This window comes from Patiria miniata, unplaced genomic scaffold (assembly GCF_015706575.1).
Source record: "Patiria miniata isolate m_02_andy unplaced genomic scaffold, ASM1570657v1 HiC_scaffold_4, whole genome shotgun sequence".
NCBI classification, from domain to species: Eukaryota; Metazoa; Echinodermata; class Asteroidea; order Valvatida; family Asterinidae; genus Patiria; species Patiria miniata.
The window spans coordinates 3,670,087-3,682,159 of NW_024037071.1; the positions used below are offsets into that span (position 1 = coordinate 3,670,087).

Consider the following 12,073-nt stretch of genomic DNA (forward strand, 5'->3'; position numbering starts at 1 on the left):
AATTTCAATATTCCAATTAAATCATGCCACTTCATGTAATATCCAAACACACTTCGTGCATTTTTATAATTGTGAAGCCATATGGCATTTATAGGCCACCTGGATACATGTTTGACCTTTAAATCCCGTGTATGATTATAAGCAATTAGAGCATGCATTGTGTAGTTCCAATTAAGTGGAGCAGCATATAGATTATATATTACAATCTGACCCCATCCTCCGATAATACACTTTAGATTTCCCCAGGTAACACCATAATTGACATAATAAAAAGGTGAATGCATTTTCAAAACCCATACATGTACATGCCATAATTATAATAGCGATAAGCTCTAAATGCAATAAATAAAAATGGAAATTCCTTTCCTTAACATTCATCTTATAAACTTGACTCAAGTCTAGGCCATATTGGAGAAGTTTTTCCGATATGAAGCTGAAAGTGGATTTTTTTTCTCCCATTTTCTTTACTCTGTGCCTGGGCGTTGATGACACATTTGCATGGTCCTTTTGAATATTTTTCATTTAGGGGTATTTTTCATGCAAAGCTATGCCACTCACTTAAATGCCAGTTTCTAGTCGCTAATTTCTGCAAACAGGTACTTCATTTACAAAAATTGTTGTCAAAATGGCTAAAAGCTGGATTAATTTTATCCAGATATTTTCAGTGCCTCCCATGAGAAAAAAATATATTTTATACATATTTGATGTCAAGTACAGTTACCTAACGTAAAACTAAAAAAAAAATTGAGGCAAGCAAACAAATATACATGTATCCAATATAATATTACTACAGCCACGAATTATACATATAGGTCCTCTCCCCGGTGCTCTTCAACTGGTTAAAGACAGAATGCTAAATTTGTATGTTCTATTTTCAGCACCAACATCTGGAAGGAAGGGTTTTTATTCTACAGCACAAAAGATCCAGCCGATTTATAATTGAAAAATACATAGAGGAATTATTCCAGAATTAAAGGGAGTATACAACGTTTGTAAACAAAAAACAAAACTACCAAAATATTATAAAAACCTCACTGGAATGTTAGTGAATGACGGTCTAAAGTATTCGGTAAAAGCATGGCACCTGTTGTGCTATCATTTTCAAGAAAAGTGGTATTTTGTATCAATTTCCAACGCTGGTTGGACGACCAGCGTTAGAAAAAAACTGGCTTTTTTCAAATACTGCTCGCAATTTACAATATTTAGTTAGTCCGCATTTTCTTTTTGCAATCGCTTACAAACCTATGAACGGGTACAAGCCAGCTAGACTGGTTCCCTAAACTTACAATTCCCCGCCTATAAGTTGCTGTTGCATCTTACGTGGGGTCAGGGAACAAACTTTATAGAGTATGATTGGTTTTCTTGGTTTTTGCTATAAAATACCAACTCCTCAAATCCATCCATTTCTAAAAATTACAGCAAAAGCAAATGTTGTATATTCCCTTTAAACTTTGGTGGAAATTTGTGTTTAATGTCTCACGAGTAAATCTTGAAAATGGTATACACAAATCAACTTTTTAACACCAAAAAGATTTCAAATCAATCCTTCCTACAATCTAAATACATTTTGTAAATAGAATCTGAAAAAAATAAACAAATGCTGCTATTTTGTCTTTGATTATCATACTAAGAATGAGGAGAATGATTGATAATAGACTGAGGAATTTGTTCAAAAGTCCACCTTTTGTTTTTAACATTGGCCATGGACCATTTTATGCATACTGCCCTCTTTGGGGTCACATGGTATGATCGCTGGTGGCATTTCATTGTAAATGTGTCCCATCATGCAATTGTATCCTGAGCATGATGGGAAATATTTTGAATGAAATATTCCCGGAGATTACCACGTGAACACAAAGATGATCTGAAACAGTCTATGACCTGTGTTTTCTTGCGTTTCCAAGCCGCACTTGAGATTCAATTTTTCGGTGGCACTTCCACATCCCAGTAGTCAATGTGCTTCCCGGACTCAAAAGTGTCCTCCGTCAACAACTTCAGGAGAACTTTGCAGGTTGCAGCCGTGGTCAGAAAATACGGTGTAGATTTATTTTCAGCCATCTTTTCCCGCAATTCCGAATCTCCTGCTTGTGTCACAATCGCATCGTTCATGGCAGTGTCGAGGGCCCCTGGAGAATAATTAAGAACCCTGAGTTCTGAATCCTCAATGGCCATGGTCTTCATAAACATGTCTCGCGCAGCCTTGGTGGAGCAATACAGACTCAAGCTCTTCATCGGCTGGATGGCACAGAGCGATGAGATGTGAACCATGGTGCGGCGCTGGCCGTCGCGCTTGGGGAATACCCTCAGGAATTTGGTGCTCAAGGCCATGCAGGATGTCACATTCAACGTGAAGCACTGCCTCAGAGTCTGCAGGCCAGGGCTGAGGTCGCAAATGTAGGACATCTCGCCAAGTGAGCCGGCGTTGTGGATGAGCATTGCGTGCTGGTACTGCGAGCACTCCACCCCCTCGAACATGCGAGTAATGGCGTCTTCAGCTTTGGATTCGTCGCCGAGGTCTCCCGTAACCGTCTTCACCGTCACCCCAGGAGAGCAGGCAGAGACTTGTTTGCTCGTGTCTTCCAGATCAGCTGATGACCGGGCCGTTAAGACCATCAGGGACTTGTCTCCGAGGTGACTACCCAGGCTTAGTGCCAACTCTCGGCCCAGCCCCCTGCTTGCTCCGGTGATAATGCAGAAACTTGCAACCCCAAATACTGAAGGAGATGACATGATGAAATCTGGCCAGATAATTAATGATGACAAGCAATAACCTGAAATAAAGACAAAAAGAAAGTTATGATACTTGCTAGTCCACAAAATGCAAATATAAATTTTATTATTTAAAAGAAAATTAGGCTGCATGATCTGTAGCACATCCATGAAAGGAATAATTAAAATCAAATTAAGAATATGATTATCACATGAGTAATTTCTGACTTATCATAGAGCAGTTGTTGAAAAAAAAAGAATATCTTCCCAACTTTTAATTATGAATTTATGGTCCTAGTTTTATTAATTCTTGATCATGTTGAGCACTGTGGCCGTAAATAGCAATGCAGGCAGGCTAGTGCAGTGCAGCAACACATGATGATGTTGATATGGATGTTGTGCCCATTCTTGAAAATCACGCATTCTCGAGAATGGGCATGCACATTCTTGAGAATGTGCAACTGGATCCTTGCTCAATCTTGGCAAAAAATAACTCTTCCAGATTGAGCGCACATTCTCGAGAATGCGCGACAAGATAACGGTCTTGTCGATGCCGAGCACCGGCTGCGCTTGGCAAGTCTAGCTGAATCCTCGTTCACTGATTCTCAATAATTATACTGTTGCAACGCAAGGCGCTGAAAAGTAGAGTGGATATGATAAGTAAAGGCGTATTAATATGGGGGGGGGACCGGGAAAATATAAGAGACATAATAATACTAGTGCAAAGAATTCTGATTTTTGGGATAATAAAAGCGGGGGGGGGGGGGGGGGGGGGGGGGGGGGGACGTAAGAATGAAGAATGTGAAGAATGAGAATGAATACTGCGACATCCCATAGTGCTAATGCTATTTCCCATTTAAATTGCCACCAATTTATTGTTTACATCCCACCATAACGTCGCAGAGCTGGATTCTATCTAGTCAAAAGAGCAATTTTGGCAGCTTCTGGACATCGGTTTTTTTTGTGGCACGCATATGATACATGCAGGGACTTGTAACTTGTCTAGCCTAAACAAAGCACTTCCCAGACTAGTTCCCAGTCCTCCGTTATTACAAAACTTCCCATAGTGGGCAGAAAAAAGCAATAATAACAGGTTTAATTTGATTCAAATTATCGTAATTATACGAGTACAGAAGCATAGCACATTTTCTTTCCTCAATATATGAATTGTTTCCCTTTTAACCGCTATACAATTCATTTAACATAATTATGTCGTGCAATGTTTGTTAAGATTGGGCAAAATTAATAAATTGTGCACGTGATATTCCCAACCAATCTTAAGAATGAGCGCTCATTCTTAAGAACGCGTGCTCGTTCTTAAGAATGGGCGCTCATTCTTAGAATGCGCGCCCATTCTCGAGAATGTGCATGCCCATTTTCGAGAATGCGTGATTTTCAAGAATGGGCACAACATCGATAAAATACTTACTCAGAGTCAGACTGCAGAGTCTCAGCAGTGCGAGAGACAAGACTAATTCGTGATCGTAAATTATGAGAACTGAACGAAGCTGTGATTTATAGCGCATGCATTATGAATTGATGCAAAATTTGATCGCAGTTTTTGCATGCATAAGCTGCAATAAATTTTGTTTTGGTCAGCGGCGCTATCATCAGTATCATGCATATGCAGTGGTCCGTCCACGTGTCGTGTTTTACCCAGGCTTCATTAGCGAATGCCACCACGAACGTATCGGTTCGCCAGGGAACCAGCCTATTTTGCCAATCTCAACCTCTGACCCAGTGGAAATCTGGGCGGGGCTAAAGACCCCCCACAAAAAATAACCCAATTGACAAAAAATAGGAGCTTGAGAAAGCATTGCATGCGGGATTATTTTTGCGTTTCCAAAAATTGCAGCCGTTCACCGACAAAAAACGGCTAATGTAATGAAGGGTTTATATTGGGAATGAAATATATTTGTTCTTTTTTTTTGCCGAGAGTATGAAACACCCCTCTGGAATTTCAACAGCAGATGCCCGGAAAACGTAACCCATGCGTTTTGTAAAGGTACGAAGATCAGACTCGACCGCGAACACGTAACGTACTTAATACGTCGTCCTGTACGCGGTCGATCCAATCCGGCCCCGGCCCGCGTGCGCTCGTACTGTACTAGTGTACATGTACTATCGTGCCCGTACGAACCCGTACATCAGCGATCAAGATGGCCGACGCCACTGCACGTTCGCTGCAGTACGAGTACAAAGCGGTAAGTATTTCTCGTCTTCATTTGTATAGTTTCCAAAATAGAGATTGAAATCGACAAATATGAGATATCCAGCAACTATGCATGCATTTTGTTAGTGTGGAAGTAGGGGGAACGCCGAGAAATTTAAAGTTGAATTTCGTTGTGAGAGCTTGCAAAGTAGGTCGGCATGGTCTCTAGCTCGTATGTTTTATGTGAGGGCGCTATTTTTCCACATGCCATCGTCATTCATGGCTTTTGGGGAAACTTTTCAGTAATTCCCAGTCCTAAATAATGTGTCATTGATTTGCCAAGTGTTGCACAGTGTGAAAGTTTATTGTCACAGCTAACTTCAAAATAAATTTTGTGAATGATTAAGTTTGGTATTCGGCCACTGCTTAAAAAAAAAAAAAAAGAAGGAAATAATGTACAAAGTCTATGGAGAGTCAAGAAAATTTTCTAAGTATTTCTGGAAAGATTCCCATATCTGGCCATCACTTGTCACCCTGTGCACAAACCCTAATAGTATGGGACTGGTCTGAAAATTTCGAAATTTTTTCTCAGTAAAAATTCAAACTTTGTCCTTGCTAATCTTGACTTTTTAGGACATATTATCACTTTCTGATGGCAGATAGGTCATTTAAGGGAAAAATTACTGACGGCCAGATATGGGAATCTTTCCGCAATTCCTAACAAAATTGGAAATGTTTCTCAGTTCCAGATTCACGGCTTATAATCAGGCATGCAACTTTTCCTCGGATCTGCTGATTTCCTCGTTTTTACTTCTCATGAATGCCATTACAAATTGAAAAACGCTGACAAAGTCTTGTGTGGTTTGGAATTTCCAGTTGCATGCCTGTATCATCATTTTGCATTGACTGACCTTCATCAAGATATGAAGAAAAAAGCAGTGTCAGGTTGCAACATTCTTTCCAGACAGAAAGTTGCAATTCCCTGGCGCTACTTCAGCGGTTAAGTTATGTACTACAGAGTCTATGGAGAGTCAAGAAAATTTTCTAAGTAGGCCTATTTCCTAACAAAATTGGAAATGTTTCTCAGTCCCAGATTCATGTCTTATCATTTTTGTAATGAATGACCTTCATTGAGATGATATATGAGGAAAAAAAGCAGCGTCAGGTTGCAACATTCTTTTCACACATTTATCCTGAGATGTTTTCTGCCAAAAAATTGTTGTGTTTGGTGGTGAATAATTGATGGCACGGATACGAAACTCTTCCCCATATAAAAAAACTATTACCTGATTTCACAGAACTCCAATCTTGTGCTTCAAGCTGATCGATCGCTGATCGAACGTCGAGGTCGCGATGAAGCCACAGGTGAGGTTATGTCCCTGGTGGGAAAGATGGAGAGCTCAAAGATGGGAGACAGAGCACAGCGAAACAAACCACCGATGCAAGAAGAAAGAAAAATCAAGTAAGTTTTGTCAAGTTACTAAAAAAATCTATTAAATTATGCACAGTACTTTCAAGTTCCTTAAAAAAATCTATTAACCCTAACCTTCCTCACTCCTCCAAAATCCTCCTGCCGGTTTTGGATGATTTTAGAGGATTGAGGATGAATGGCAAAGATGTATCACTTTTTTTTGTGGAGGATGCATTATGTCAAGCCAGTAGGCCGTATCCTGCATTGGTTATGTTCAGCCATGCATAAATCAGCCCTGTGTTTTTCTCGTATTTCATCCGCACTGATTCTAAACGCCATTCAAACAGCCTCAAACCATAGGAGTAATTGGCAGAGGATTTTGGAGGATTGAGGCAGTGGTTACCCTCCACACACTAAATTCAAGAAAATAACGGATGATTTTGGAGGATTGAGGGTGAATCCAATTTTTTCTCGGTGGCAAGTGGAGGATTTTGCAGGATTGAGGTTGCAACCTAGCCAGAGGGCCTAGGGGTTTAGGGTTAACTTATGCACAGTATTTAATAAAGGGGGACTTTAAATGGAGTGTTTATTGAAACAGTGACAAATTCAGTCTCGTGACGACAGAGAGATTGGCAGAGCATACTCTCTGAAATGTGAAGGAAAGAATGTAGTATCCTGACACCATTTTCGTGGTTGTGTACAAAGTCTATGGAGAGTTGAGTGCATTTTCAAATTTTTTTTCTAACCAAATTGGAAATGTTTCTCAGTCCCAAATTCATGTCTTTTCAACATTTTTGCAATGACTGACCTTCATTGAGATAATATATGATGAAAAAAAGTGGCGTCAGGATGCAACATTCTCTCCAACGTTGAGTTTTTACCGTCCTGTCGCAAAGCCATACAAATTCACAAAAGACATTTTTGTTGCAAGACGCAACTTCAGTCTTACTCATATTCCTTTTTTGAACGCACATTTTTAAAAAAAATTGCTGTGTTTGTTTCAGGCGCCAGAAGAGAGACGACGCTCGCTACGACATGAATAAGTTCAAAGGTCAGACTCTGCTGTCTCAAGGCATTGAGGACATGGTGGGCATCTACTACCGACCCAAGACCCAGGAAACCAGAAACACCTACGAGGCTTTGCTCAGCTTCATACAGGCTGCCATCGGTGACCAGGTAAGGTGTTCAATTACAGGAAGACTTTATTGTCTTGAAACCCCTCATAATTATGAATATTTAAACTGAATAAATGCTATTCCAATATTCGGTTGAGATACAAATATTCAAATAATCGGTAAATTTATATAGTATTGAATAGGTATTTTGAATCTCCCTCAATTATCATTACATGTAAACAAGAATAAATAAGAAAAAATCGCTGTTCCAAATGGATTTTAAAATTTTTTTGACTGACCCTCTCTATGCAAGAAAACAATCATTTAACTGCAAGTAACAACAAGAAGTGTTTACTATAAGTAATTTTAGGACAGTCAAGCTCATTCAAGATGCCATCCTCAGTCCTAAAACAAAATCCAAATTTTGAAAATTAGACCTTGTGTTTACGCCATCTTCCTTCCGTTGTTATTTTTGTCCAAAGGATGAAGGATTATCAGCAACTATCTATTGCGTCAACCAGATACATTTTATACAATTTGTTGTGTTTAATGTGTTTATCATGCCACCAGACAGTTTGCCATGACACACTCACAAATGGGGTCATGTCGCAGCCTCTGTAAGGTGTTGGCCGAACATTTAAATGTTTTTTTAACGGTGCGTGAATGTTTCACTTTATGTTCATCATTCTTAGCCTCGCGATATCCTGTGTGGTGCCGCCGACGAGGTCCTGGCGACCCTGAAGAACGAGCACAGCAAAACCAAAGACAAGAAGAAGGAGCTGGAACTCCTGCTGGGCCCGTTGGCCGAGGAACGCTTCGCCCTGCTGGTCAACCTGGGCAAAAAGATCACCGACTACGGCTCGGAAAAAGAAAAGAAAGCTATCGGTATGTAAACCCCCAGAAGCTTCTAGATGCGACATAAAACATGACAATAGACCTTCATCATGCTTCCACCATTTCAGTCATGTTCCCTGTATTCAATAGCAATACTGAATGATAATGGTTTTTGTGCAAGAAGGAACCAGACTATTTTTTTCCTTCCAGCCTCGCTTTGGTTACATTGATTTGAATGGGGAAAAAAATCAAATGGCTGCAACATGATAATGGTGTATGGGAGCCCGTCACATTGCCAGTGTTTTTCCCAGGGTTTAAAAGTTTTTTTAGTCACTACTTGAATACATCAAATCATGTTGTTTCCTTTGTATAACCACACGAGCTATAACTAAGGATGTGAGGTTTAAATATTTAATTTAAAAAATCATAACAATTACCTTGTATTCCCAGAATGTGTTTTATTTTACAAAGAATCAAGGATGCCTGAAAACCTTTCAATATATTGGTCTGTATTTATTTAATTGTCCAGAGGAGGAGATTGACGAAACTTTCGGAGTCAATGTCCAGTTTGAAGCGTCTGACGATGATGTAAGTTTTCATGTATATTTTTCCAACTTTAATTCTGTGCATAAAATCACCATTCTGTGCTAATAGTGGCCTCACGGTAATTCCATTCTAATGTAAGCTGAAACCCTTTCTCATGCGTTGTATACATATGCAGTGATTCCTTACTAATTAGTGAATTTTGTTTACCATTAGTGCATAATTTGCTGCTAATTAGACTCTTTGTTCTCATAGTCATGGAAAAATCCCAGAAAATTCCTGGATTTAAATCTATCATGGAAACTCATGGAAAATTAAGATGCCTGCACAACCCATACATAGCATGTAGGAGATCCATGATGTTAGGCTCTGGTTTATGCAGTTTTTTAAAATGAAAATCGGGTAACTACCTCCCCATATCACCTTATCTGCCCATCTGTGTCTTGCTGTTAGTATCACCTGTTATGTATACCTATCCACTGTGTTGTCTTGGTACACAGTGGCTATATGAGTAGTCCCCACCCTATCTGTCTCACTGTGTCTCACCGTGTGTATCACCCCTTCTATCTTGGCATCCCTGTGTTGACTCTGTACGCATTGGGTGTATGAATGAAGGGAAATCAAATTGATGCTGACCAGCCTTCGGTGCCGGGGTTTGACACTACTCCACTGCCATCCTCTAGCAGCATTACAAAAGAAAGTTGTGAATTAATATGTTTTCTTAATACAACCCCACTCTAATTATTTGAGTGACAAAAAGTTGTGTGGCTTCTACAGTTACAGTGTGACCTTTGTTTTTAGGATGACCCGGATGACTGTGGCGAGGTCAAAGGTGAAGAGTCGGAGGATGACGATGATGAAGGTGGTATGGACACCGGCTACGACGCTACACTGACTACCAGCGTAAGTACGCAGGGTCCGAATGTGATCCTGGAAATTTAAATTTCAATTTTTAAATTTAAACCAGTTTGGAGGATCTTGTAGGATTTAGGAAGGTAAAGCCCAGCCACTAATTACTTTGCATGAGGCTCGATGTCCCTTGTAAGAAGTTTCTATCAGGTTCCTGCAGAGTGGTGGAATTTGGAATTTTATTTATTTATTATGATTATTCGGCAATTGGCCAGGATAACCCACGAAACTCTTTCATCTAATTTCCAAAGGGGTCCTTTCGGTAGAAGTTGTGGAAGGAAATGACAGCTTTAGTGATGGGAAGAAAACTGTTAAGTTGGTAACTCTATAACACAATCATTAAGGACCGGATATGTAAATTTTTTCGTCTGACGTCTTCTTATTTTGTTCTCGTCTTCTGTTTGCCAGCTTGGTGGTAGTGAGGCGGCCATGGGCATGGCTAAGAAGGACTTGCATCCGCGCGACATCGACGCCTTCTGGCTCCAGAGACAACTCAGCAAGTTTTACGACGACCCCAACGTGTCCCAGGCACGCTCCTCAGAAGTGCTTGACATACTGAAGGTAAGAAGTCAAAATGCACAGGACCCAGTATCGTGGCACTGCTAACCACAGAATTATGTGCATAAAATCACCATTTTGTACTAATAGTGGACTAACGGTAATTCAACCCAAAAGTAAGCTTGAATCCTCGCTCGTGCCTTATATGCATTCATTCCTTGCTAATCAGTGAAATATGTTCACTGTTAGTGCAGAATTTTCTGCTATAATTAGACTCTGGGTTCCTACAGTCACGGAAAAATCCTGGAAAATTCTGGAATTTAAATGTATCATGGAATGTCATGGAAAAGTTGGAATCTTGCATAACCCATACAATATTTGGCTGTGGCCGCTTCCACGGTAGAACCACGAATTTAGGCCCAGGTTAATGCAGTTTTTTTTTTTCCAACATGAAAATTAGGTACATGCAGCTACCACCCCATATCACCTTATCTGCCCACCTGTGTCTATGAGTAGTCCCCACCCTATCTGTCTCACTGTGTCTCGCCGTGTGTATCACCCCTTCTATCTTGGCATCCCTGTGTTGACTCTGTACGCATTGGGTGTATGAATGAAGGGAAATCAAATTGATGCTGACCAGCCTTCGGTGCCGGGGTTTGACAGTACCCCATTGCCATCCTCTAACAGCATTACAAAAGAAATTTGTGTATATTTGATATATTTACTTCACAACCTGACTCTTATTTATGCAACAAAAAGTTGTGAGGCTTCTACAGCTGATGTCATTTAGTGTCATTTTCATGGAGATGTCAGAAACATTATTTTGCTGTTCCCTTTTTTTAATAGTGAAAATGTTATGCAAAACAACACACAAGTGGTACAGTAAACTCCCTCGGTAATCATACTCAGATAAATAGAAACTCTAATAGCGCATAGTACATGAATTCCTTTGTAACTTAACATGTCCACACAGGTACGTCTGTTTATCTTAAAGTTTTTTTCGGCCAGTCCATAGAAAACACTCGTAAAAAAAAGATACAAATGTAACGGTGGAAGCTATTCCTGTACATACATGTCTGTAGAAAATTAGAGAACCTTGCTTAACTCAAACCCCGCATACGTCAAAATTTGTATCCATTCCCTTCAGATTTGAATTAAAGAGAGTTAACTGTATCTATTTTTGCAAACACATTGCCTAAACATAATTTTAAAAACCTTCAGCTTTTCATGTTTTTCAACTTCTTTAATTTTTTTTTGGCAGACGGCCGCCGATGATGGTCAGGTGGAGAACCAGCTGGTCATGCTGCTGGGTACCAACCAATTCGACTTCATCAAGATCCTGAGACAGCATCGTAAAATGAGTAAGCCTTAGTGTAGTGTCTTATCTGTTTCCGTCTTATCATTTAATTGTATGTTTCAGTCCATGTCAGTCACTTTAGCAACCCTCACAGAAAATACAATCTTTCAAGTGGAACTAATACATCTGCCTATAGACTCCATTTTATAGACATTTGAATGCATTGCTGATGATGCCCGACACGCACACAAAAAGTATTTTAAAAGATATTTATGTATTTGTTCATTTGTTGTAATGCTTACCATAAGAGACCCTCCTAATTTATTTTGACTGTTGATTGAGTTTAGACTGGTGTAAATTTGTTTCCCCTCAGTCCTTTATTGCACGTTGCTGAATCGTGCCCAAGACTCCACGGAGCGTCAACGCATCGAGGACAAGATGCGCTTCGACCCCACCCTTGCCCCCATCCTCCACGCCCTGACGGAGACGGACAAAGAGGACATCATCAAGGAGGAACGAGCCCGGCGGGCCGCGGCCCGGCAGTCCAAGGTGGATGCGGACCTGGACGCCATGGAAACGGACGAACCAGAGAATGTACGTCAAAT

At 40.2% G+C, this 12,073-nt stretch overlaps 2 protein-coding genes and 2 non-coding genes across 5 annotated transcripts in view; 3 read left to right on the top strand and 1 right to left on the bottom strand.

Annotated features, from left to right (window-relative positions):
* Positions 1 to 1,215: 1,215 nt before the first annotated feature.
* On the bottom strand, positions 1,216 to 4,607 carry LOC119739754 (sepiapterin reductase-like). Of its 2 annotated transcripts, none has more exons than XM_038214806.1 (2): positions 4,145 to 4,607; positions 1,216 to 2,771 (listed from the first exon to the last, which is right to left on the bottom strand). In XM_038214806.1, exons 1-2 carry the CDS (start codon positions 4,233 to 4,235, stop codon positions 1,918 to 1,920), a joined length of 945 nt encoding a protein of 314 aa, XP_038070734.1. In that variant the 5' UTR covers positions 4,236 to 4,607; the 3' UTR covers positions 1,216 to 1,917. The 2 variants fall into 2 exon arrangements, with proteins under 2 accessions (XP_038070734.1, XP_038070733.1); XM_038214805.1 differs by having other exon boundaries at positions 4,139 to 4,605.
* Positions 4,608 to 4,730: 123 nt separating this feature from the next.
* Positions 4,731 to 12,073, top strand: part of LOC119739747 (U5 small nuclear ribonucleoprotein 200 kDa helicase-like) — a 33,975-nt gene continuing 26,632 nt past the window's right edge. Inside the window, exons 1-9 of the mRNA XM_038214790.1 lie at positions 4,731 to 4,913; positions 6,160 to 6,323; positions 7,277 to 7,448; positions 8,080 to 8,272; positions 8,751 to 8,809; positions 9,566 to 9,667; positions 10,082 to 10,234; positions 11,433 to 11,532; positions 11,842 to 12,062. Of these exons, the coding sequence (XP_038070718.1) occupies positions 4,869 to 4,913; positions 6,160 to 6,323; positions 7,277 to 7,448; positions 8,080 to 8,272; positions 8,751 to 8,809; positions 9,566 to 9,667; positions 10,082 to 10,234; positions 11,433 to 11,532; positions 11,842 to 12,062 (1,209 nt within the window). The 5' untranslated portion in view covers positions 4,731 to 4,868. The remainder of the gene's footprint in view (positions 4,914 to 6,159; positions 6,324 to 7,276; positions 7,449 to 8,079; positions 8,273 to 8,750; positions 8,810 to 9,565; positions 9,668 to 10,081; positions 10,235 to 11,432; positions 11,533 to 11,841; positions 12,063 to 12,073) is intronic.
* On the top strand, positions 9,324 to 9,460 carry LOC119740196. The gene has a single exon (XR_005272656.1). It is a non-coding gene; the product is annotated as a small nucleolar RNA SNORA57 (small nucleolar RNA).
* On the top strand, positions 10,732 to 10,868 carry LOC119740193. The gene has a single exon (XR_005272653.1). It is a non-coding gene; the product is annotated as a small nucleolar RNA SNORA57 (small nucleolar RNA).